The sequence below is a fragment of the Mesitornis unicolor genome, unplaced genomic scaffold (assembly GCF_000695765.1).
Source record: "Mesitornis unicolor isolate BGI_N332 unplaced genomic scaffold, ASM69576v1 scaffold5857, whole genome shotgun sequence".
Lineage (NCBI taxonomy): Eukaryota > Metazoa > Chordata > Aves > Mesitornithiformes > Mesitornithidae > Mesitornis > Mesitornis unicolor.
The window spans coordinates 13,071-22,809 of NW_010194229.1; the positions used below are offsets into that span (position 1 = coordinate 13,071).

The 9,739-nt window shown below is 42.7% G+C and overlaps 1 protein-coding gene across 1 annotated transcript in view; it reads left to right on the forward strand.

Annotated features, from left to right (window-relative positions):
• Nucleotides 1-9,739, forward strand: part of MYB (v-myb avian myeloblastosis viral oncogene homolog) — a 23,267-nt gene that overhangs the window by 10,929 nt on the left and 2,599 nt on the right. The window contains exons 9-13 of the mRNA XM_010187722.1: nucleotides 1-117; nucleotides 519-633; nucleotides 720-845; nucleotides 1,528-1,638; nucleotides 2,279-2,386. The exon at nucleotides 1-117 is cut by the window's left edge and continues 6 nt beyond it. Coding sequence (XP_010186024.1) covers nucleotides 1-117; nucleotides 519-633; nucleotides 720-845; nucleotides 1,528-1,638; nucleotides 2,279-2,386 — 577 coding nt within the window. The remainder of the gene's footprint in view (nucleotides 118-518; nucleotides 634-719; nucleotides 846-1,527; nucleotides 1,639-2,278; nucleotides 2,387-9,739) is intronic.

Consider the following 9,739-nt stretch of genomic DNA (forward strand, 5'->3'; position numbering starts at 1 on the left):
AAACCTGAACCTGGACAACCCTGCATTCACTTCCACACCGTTGTGCAGCCATAAGACAGCTGTCACCACGCCATTCCACAGAGACCAGACTTTCAAAGCCCAGAAGGAAAATCACATGTAAGTCTGTTATCATGTTGTCTTGTCGGATTCACGAGGGTTCGTTTATTCAAGTTTGCACACAACCTGAAGTGCTGCGCCACTGTACACTTCCCGCAGAGTTGTTTGCCAGCACATTCAGGTTCTTCTTAGCTTGGAGTGAAACTTCCACTTTATAACTGTGGAGGCAGGTTATTAATAAAGGACAATCATGCATATAGACTCACCAGTTTTTAAAATAAAGCCATTCCACCTTATCACAGTCAAATAGATATTCTGCCAGAAAAGCAAAATGGATTATGGGATTGCAGGAAAATATTTGTCCAAGTCTTACAGCAGCCACTGCCTGTATGCATGTATTTCTGTAAAATGGTAATATTTCCAAGTGTGTTCCTTTAAAGTTTTTCTCCCTCTTTTTAAAGTTTCAGAACTCCAGCAATCAAGAGGTCGATATTAGAGAGCTCTCCAAGAACACCCACTCCATTCAAAAATGCACTTGCAGCTCAGGAAATCAAATATGGTCCTTTGAAGATGCTGGTAAGAAGGAAACAATGATAAAAGTTGCTTTGATATTAGTGCAGAAGGATGTTCTGGGACTTGGATGTAACGTTTCTTCCTTTCAGCCTCAAACTCCGACTCATCTTGTAGAAGATCTGCAGGACGTTATCAAGCAGGAGTCGGAGGAATCTGCAATAGTGGCTGGGCTACATGAAAGCGGACCCCCTTTGCTGAAGAAAATCAAACAAGAGGTAAATCTCAAACTTACCTGAGGCAATTTAATTCATCAGTCTTTGCTGAGAAACTTATACCAATACCTTTTCTGTTAAATAGCTGTGTCTGTTTTTCTTTCATGTGAGCCCCAAGATCTTAGTGTCGGTTCTATATAGTATACTAGGCATGCCTAATTCATCTCCCATTGATTTCCATAGAAGTCTTTCTGCTGTTTTCAGCAGGGGTTTGCTTGGGCCGTTCTAATGCAGTTTTCGTTTGAAACTTAAAAAGAAAAAAAAAATTAGACAGGAATTTGGATTGAATCTTTCTAATATTGGTGAAAACTATAGAAGAACCCTATGGGGACCAAGCTCCATGGAGTGACTTAGAAACCTGAACATTTGAGGACATTGCATTATATTACTTTGTTGCTAAAGTTCTAAAAATACATATATTCTCAGTCCTTTCTAGGGGATTAACCTGAATACTGACAGAGCGCTGAGTGCAAGTATTCAAAGTTTTATTAGGTGGGGATTTTTTTGAGAACCTTGAACTTTTTTCTTCTGCAAAGAGCAAAGGTGCTGTAAAAGACAGTACCGTAAACATGCATTATACTCAACTGTGAAGAGTATTTATTCAATTTATTAAGCAACCGACAGAGAAATTTCCTTCTGATCAGTTAGGTACTGGTTGTTATCATGGTGCCTTTCCTGCTTTCAGGTGGAGTCTCCAACAGATAAAGCTGGAAATTTTTTTTGCTCAAATCACTGGGAAGAAGAAAGCCTGAACACTCAGCTCTTTACACAGACATCTACTATGGAAGATGTGCCAGTAAGTGCAAGTTTTCACACCACCAAATCATTTTTCTGTTTTACATCCCTGTTCAGTTGTTAAAAGCAACAACTTTTGTTGTCTGGTCTTCCTCCCAGGTAGGCATTATTCATTATTTCCATGTTGTTTTCCTGTATTAAGCATCAGAAGCAAAATCCCACTCTTAACTAGATCACCATAATGCCTACAGAAGGCAGCAGAAGTTGCAGTCAGTGTGCAGCCCCTAGTCTTTGTAATGAGCCTGCACTTTGAGGACACCTGCACTGTGTATAGAAATGACCAGATTACAGAGCTGAAACTGGCAAAAGACAGAGAGAATCTGTTTTGTTTTGTGGAAAGGAGACTTTGCACGAACACGGTTCCCTCTGCTTCACCGGGACTATTCAGTGTTACTGCTGTTCTTGCTCTTGAGAGTTTCACTGGATTAAAAACCTTTGCACATCACAATGCTCCTGCAAAGCCAAGTCCCAGGGACCCCTGTCTGAGGTCTGCTCCCAGGCTGAGCGCTCCATCTGTGACCATGCCCCGGTGTTATACCCTCTGCAGTCAGGCTGAGTTTGCTTTTGATATGTTTGAATTCAAGTTGTTCTCTTGAGGTACTGGAAAACATTATCTGTTTTTTTATTCTTTTCCTGTTCAGAATCTCCTTACCAGCTCCATTTTAAAGATGCCTATGTCTGAAGAGGATGGTAGTTTTCACAAAACGTTTGCAGTACCTAGGAATAGGCCACTAGGTAGTCCTCTGCAGGTAATTATTCTTTGATAAAAATATCCTTTGTATATAAAAATACATATATACATTACTTTCTTGCAGACTGATTTTAAGCTTTGGGTATGGAGGAAGGGAAGGTTCAGATGAAGGTGGTTGAGGATCTCACTTTACCTGTGGAGTGTGAGGATGCAGTGGCTGTAGCTGTGCCAGGAAGCTAAACAGGGCAAAGCTCCCAAAATGGGGCACTGTAACACAGCTGGCTCCAATGTTACATTGGTAGGATTAACACAAGCCAGAGGCCTTTTCCTATAGACTTCTTGCAGGTGGCTCTGGTGTTTTGGAGAGCAGGAGAGTTGAGTGGTGTGGTGACGATCAGAACTTGTCACTGTCTTCAGGGCGAGAGCAGAGACTCTGGCACTGCCCAGCTGGCTGGCACAGATGAGGCTGGTATTGACCCTCCAGTCAGGCACCAGGATGGCCTTTCCCTGAGTGCAGGCTGAGGTCACACCAGAAATGTGGTTGTAAATGGTGGTCTGAAGGGGCCTCGTGACGCTTATGGCCAGTTGTACGTCTTGGAATCTCTGAACTGAATTAAATGTGTGACTGTTTTAATGTGAGCCAGATGTGAGTCTGAGTTTTACATATTTATGCTTTTTCCAAATGTTAACAAACATACATTTGCTGCACTTTTAAATGCTTGGATACCAATTACGTAGAGCCTGATCCAAAGCCCTCCAGTCACTAACAGCCTCTTTGTCAGCTCTTGTGGACAGGAGACATTCAGACAACAAAACTCAGTGTAGATAACGATCAATTATCCTTCCACCACAGCCTGTATTTTTGAGGTAGATGAATAAATGATTTTATATCCCTTCTCCACATGGGCGAATTGAGGGAAAGTGTATCATTCCCCAGGGTGAATCACTGTCAGAAAGGAAATTATAACTCCATAGTTCCTGACTTCCAGACAGATAGTCCACATGGCTAATCCCTTCTTTCCTCCCGTCTTTCCAGAGTTCACATTAGGGCTTATTTACAGTAGGAAGGAATGAACAAAACCTGGTTTTGATTAAGCATCCCCAGCCTGGCATTATAAAGTGAGATATTAAAATTTCACACATTTGGCACAGTTTGCCATGGAGTAGGTTTGCACTTTGCATTGCAGAATCATCTAATGAAAAGCACCTTTGGAGAGCAGAGACTGTGTCTCCCCTCTTGCATGGAGGTGTCCATAGGTTCTCATGAACAGTGTTTCTTAGCTGCACCGTAGTAGATGGATAAGAGGAGGGTTTAAAGATCCACTCACCCTGGGCTAGGGCAGTTCTTTAGGGACCGAATTCAGAGCATCTTGTAGCAAAGGAGCCCATGGCTCCAGCTTTGCAGGGGGTCACTGGAGCTCCCTGGCTGGTGTGTGGGAGGAGGCTGCTGGTCCCCACAAGCTCAGCCCCACCGCCTTGCCAGCATGCCCATGCCTGGCCATATCCCAAGGCCAAACTTCAGGCTCCTCCATAGGTTTAGAGCAAGATTTCCAGGCAGCTAAACCGAGTATGTTGTGAGTTGTCCTGTTAGTCGTAGTTGCCTGCACTCTGCCTGTAATAAAAACGGAGCATCTGAGGTACCTGTGAAGTAGGATCTTTTGATCTTCGGCGTAACAGTGTTATGTTTCCTGCTATCTAAAAATAATTTCTTTACAAGCTGCTGTAAATGAAAGGGCTTGTTTAACCTTCTCTCCTCACTCACGCTGATTTTGTTCAGGAAGTTTACACAAGGCAATTTGTGGGCCATACTGGATCCCATGCTTCAGTCCTTGCTCAGGAAAAGCCTTTAATTTTGCAGGTTAGAAGTCAGGTATTCTCATTGTTTGGATAAAGAGGACTTTTCTTTAAGTAGGAACTGAGTTAAAAATTACTTCCCAAGTTATCTCGGTGTTTAAAGCGTTGTTGAACTGAAAGAAAAAGCAGTTGTAAAAAGCCCTAAAATGAGTATTTAATATGCAGCTTTGTGGTGAACCAATATGAAGGTAAAATTATTCTCGCTGCCGATGAAGAAACATTGAGTGTTTCAACTGAAATGTAATCCTAGGTCAAGAATGAGGGCAGAGGTGTCTGTGACGGTGGCATAGACAGCTTTTTCAGAAAGAAATACAAACATTTTGTAACAACACAATACTGTCTGCTGATCACCCCAAGCTCTGAATTGGACTTAGTGTCGTGGTTAAAAGGGGGAATCTGCTTCATCCCTGGCCAGACTGTCAGGCCTCGTGTCAGAGGGGAGCTTGGCCCCACACAGCTCAGCAGGGACGGGCAGTCTGGCTCTCCTTCATGCCAGAAACTGCTGCTGCTCTGCCCTGATGTTTCTGCCTCTCTGTCCCAGTGGAGCTGGACCTCTGTGATGAGGGCACAGCACGTCTAAGGGATGCAAAGCAATTGAAAATGTTAGTGTTTGTGCTTGATTTTGACTGGTGGCATTTTGTAAGTGACCAGTTTTTAGCATGTTCTTAAGCTTTCTAGTTTATGATTTGATATATCGCCCACATGCATGTACACGCATGCAGATGCACACGTGAACACTGGGCTAAATCCATTGGTTGCATAGACATGAAACACCGGGCAGTGCATCTGGGTGAAATTTAACTGTGTCTGCATATGTTTACATTGCTGCTGTTAATATTTTGGGCCTGATCCAACTGTTCTTACTTAGGCAAATTTTCACTGACTTCAGTCCAAGTATGAATTATAGCACTCTCTGTACCTTGGGATGTATGTATGGAGAGGGAAGAGAGAAAGGAAGCACTGAACCCTTTTTTCCCCAATATACTTTTAATGTGCTTGGTTCTTAAAGTTCTATTTTCTTTTAAATTTGAACTTATGTAAGAGGGCGGTTGCATGCCTACCAGCCTGCAGTATTTTTCATTGCTTTAATAATTTGCACTGTATTTACATAAAGAAAAATATATTTGGCTAGCAATAGGCTCTCCGAAGTGCCTGACTACTTATTGTTTTGCTGTTAAGTTCTGGAGAAGGGAAGAGTGACAAATGTTCAGAGCAATCTCTAAGGATAGTTTTTATTTCATTTTGGACACACGACTGATCATACGCAGCTTAATAAGTAATAGTTGATGACCATATCAGATAGTATGATATGATTCACCATCACAGCATGTTGCATCATTTGGCATGTCAGGTCAGGTAGCTGCATATAACTGCACTAAGAATATGGTGGTAATAGGAGAAAGAGTGCCCTTAGACCCAAGAGTTTGTGCATCATCCTCATTTGATCCCCTAGTTAAGTCTCTGTAAAATGCCGTATGTAAAGGCAGCTGTGTATAGGATCTTTCTGGTAAGATATGAAGGTTCAGACAGCTTTTTTATCCTGCGTGGCATATCTCCCAGTCAAGAATTGGGTGCTCTCTTCCTGGCAGGAGTAGGAGATGTCTCACCAAGCTCACGTGTTGCCTAGGGGTGGAATTACTCTTACACTCCATTGCAAATACTTCTGCTTTATATTGGTGGAGTTAATTACAACCCATATTATTTTCATCACTCAGACAATACTTAGTTTCATTGTAGGGAGATTTTGGCCTCACTAGAAATTTTCAAAGGGTTAAGATTTTGGGGTAACATCTGAAGCCCATATTGAGGCAGGCTGATGATCTGTAGCGAGCTTTTGCTTGAATAGTGCCTAGTAAGAGGTTACGTAAAAACTCTGTTTCTGGCTGTTCCTGTGTGAAAGTTATGTTTTATTTCCCCTTATGTTCAGTAGCAAATCAAACAAGTAGGAGTACATAATACAAACTGTCCTAACATAGACATTTTAACAGATAGAAAAGTAGGCTAAATCATAGACCGTCCAACCTAACCCTGCAGGCTATCAAAAGACACCATGAAATGGAGCCTTTTAAGAAAATAGTGCTGCTTTGATATCTTCTTCCCCCAGTAACAAAGGAAACAACGCAAGGTAGAAGCCCTGCAAGCTAAAGAGAATGTTCTTCAACCCCCAGCTCCTGTCACTTTCCATTTTTTAACCACAGACTGACACGTTTCAGCTCGAATTTCCTGACTTTCAGCAGTTTGTGTAACCATTTTCTTTAAAGAGTAAATTTAAAGGATTTTAAAACAGTTACTTGGTTAACCTTTTCAGGAGTGTGAGCTGTCATTAAGCTTAATTTTCTCCATTTAAAAAGTGAGATGCAGAATATCATTTGCAGCTGGCTGTCAGACGAGATGCATAGGCAAGGCAGCATGCTCCCCTGCAGCAGCAGACTTTCTCTGGTTTTCCTCTGTGGCTTTTTTTGAGGCAAGAAGATCCCAAAGTCTCATACTTCTCTTTGTTTCGACAAGGGAGAGGGGGAAGTGTGCTGTGCTGGAGTCCCAGGAGGTTTAAGATTTGCACAGCAAGGAAAGGCAGCCCTGAGTGAGGTTTCTCTCACTCGCATTGTCCCTGCTCTCCCCAGTGGCTGATGTGTACGGGAGGAAGCAAAAGGAGGTTGGAGGTTTGAAACCCACCAGTTTTCCTCCCAGGGCAGCAGAATTTAAGTTGCAAAGAGAGCAGGAGTTATAGCTGCCCCAAGCAGGTGATGGTCTTTCAGAAAGAAGGAAAGTGACAGCTTAATTCTCGGCCATTTACAGCAATGTGTTCTGATCATGATTGAAAAAAATCACTTAAGGACAAAACCAGAAAGGGACTGAATATTCTGATATGAGTTGTGGGTGCTTAGCCCATTTCCGTATCTCCCCCATCAATCTTACTTGGAAAGCTCATACATCTCAAACAGTTTTGTCTGAGTAAGAGCTTCACGGTTAAGCTCTTAAAAGCACCACCAAATAGCTCTTTCTAGCTCTGGTATCAGGCTTATAATAAAAGCTGAAAAGTTGGACCATCTTACGCTCTCACATTTAGAAAGTTGTATTTTTGAGTAACCGGGGAAGCCCCAGAGTTTAGGAGAAGACCATCCCATGCCCCAGAGGAGAACTAGCAATGTGAGCAGATACAGTGCTCTGCCTTAGCAGATGGAGTAGAATTCGTTTATGGTCACTTGAGTTTTTCATTAGTCTTTACTGTCTGGTCTTTATAAGTGTAAGGACTTCTCCTGCTTCTGCATCCTTACAGACTAGAAAGCCCAGCTGTTGTACATGATATGCATGATATTCTGCTAGGAAACTGCTTTTTTTAGGACATTGAGTGTTTCATGGTTTTGGAAGGAGTACTGCATTTCTGTTGTAAGCCCCCTTTTCAGCGGCATTGTCCGTGAATTATCCATACCATGTAATCTAAGGGAAAACTGGCAAGAAATCCAGCTTTTTCCAGTACAGAAACATGATAACTTCTAATAGTTCAAGCCTTCTGACTATTTTAAACATTTTGGCTTTTTTTTGTTTTAAATGCCAGCGCAATTTGGCTTAATTAACAGGAGTAAATGTAACACCAATAAGTTTGCTGGAGTTGCTGAAGATACCTGCCAGCATTGCAGAGATTTAAAATCTGTTTTCTAACACGGTTCTTTGCCCAAAGATTTTTACTGCACTTCCATCACTATGGGAGCTCAGGACTGCAGCAGTGTTGGCAAAGTGTTGTAAAATAGGAGCTTTCTTAAGCTACGCATACAACACATGAAAAGGCGGTCCAAGCTCTGAGCACAGAAGGACTATTTCTGTTAGAAAAGCACCTTTCCACAGCCTCTTCTTTCTTTACTCCAGTCTGTTTTCTCTAGATGGTCCAAGTTTTTATTCGAAGTATTTTAACTGGATATCCCAATTGCAGGTTTGACAGTTTGTTTACAGTTTGTGTCTGCCTGAGGGCAGTTGAAGGCACAGTACAGGATAAGTGAGGTGGTTTTGCTGCCAGGAGAAGGATATGCTGGCAGGATTACTGAGGTTAAAAAGAAAATGAGCCAGGAAGAATGAGATAGCTGGAATTGTACCATGGGTCTGTAATTTTATCCTATGGGAACTTATAGTAGTATACCTTCCTCTCCCCCCTCGCCTCCGTGTTTTAACTTAAAGAGGGAAAACTGTTTTGTGTGGAAGAGAAAAATACAGGTGGCTGAAAAGGCTTAAATACTTTTAATTGGCAGCAAAGCTAGGAGTGGTCACCTGCAATTTGAGGCAATATGTATATATATGGAATGGACTGTACTGCAAAAATCACTTTCTTTCCTCGCTTGCTAGAGATTTAGTTGCCGAAATGCACACCTCACTCTTTTATGGCTGAATTTAAGTAGGATGAATCCACTGCATCAGTGAAAACATGCCCATCAATGTTGGTGGGTTTTGGGTCAGGTTTTTTGGCTTCTAGTTATGAAGCTTTTGTGTTTCCATCCGTCGATTTGCAGAGCTGGGCCTTTAACTGTGATAGGGGACATGCAATGAGCATTCTGCAAAAGGAGTCGTCTGACTTTGCTCCCCATGCTCTTTTCCTGCACACCTCTAGCTTTCTGCCCAGATCTCTTCTCTTTCGATAACATTTGCTAAGCGCTGCTTTCTGCGGGGCACTGCCACTATCCTGCAGTGAAGCCCTGCCAGTCCTTGCTGCGGTGCTGGCATTGAAGGAGGTGTTGTGTTTTTCCCTTTTCACTGAGGGATCCCATGGCTGTGCATGCCTGGAGCTGGCTGGGCGCTCTGCCTGGCTGTGGGACCCAAGGCTTCCTGCCAAGGAGGGAAGCACCACTTTGGGATGACTCCACACGTGCCTGCAGTGCTGTGCTGCAGGGCTGGCACAGCAAGGGCGTTGTTCTTTGTTGTGCTTTGGCTGCTGAGGGCCAAGAAAATGTTTATTAAAAATACCCAGTTTTAATGTTATCTGAGTTCACTGGGATAGAATTGAAACTGTCTTAGTAAATATACTACTTTGAGTCAAATTCTGCTTTCTTGACTGGAGCAAAGCTCTCATCGCCATCAGTGAGATTGTATAGTCTCTTTTTATACATTTTTCATAAGAAGAAAAAAAAAATAGTGTAACACACTTCTGGGAAAATAATCCAAGGGTCAAAACCGCAGGGAGATTCTCCCACGTGGTCTCCACAGCAAAACTTGAGCCCAGGGGTGCAACTGATCCCCCTGCTGCTGGCTGTGTCCGCTGCTTTCCCAGGGTGCGGGGCAGCTGAACCCGATGGGGGGCAGAGGGTTCCTGCCTGCCCGAGCAGCTTCTGCTGCTCTGACATCAGGTTAGAGGAAGACCGGGTTTTCAGTGACATGTAGCAGCCTGCTGAGATGTTGGAGATATCAGGATACAGATTTGTTATTTTTTTTTATTTTCTAAGCACGTCTGTTAATACAAAGAGCTCAGTGTAGATATTAACAATTAAGCCTAATTTATGAAATCAGGACACTTCTTGCCTGAAGTTACTTGTTTTTTCAAAATTGACTTACTGTGACAGATAGACTTTTCCCT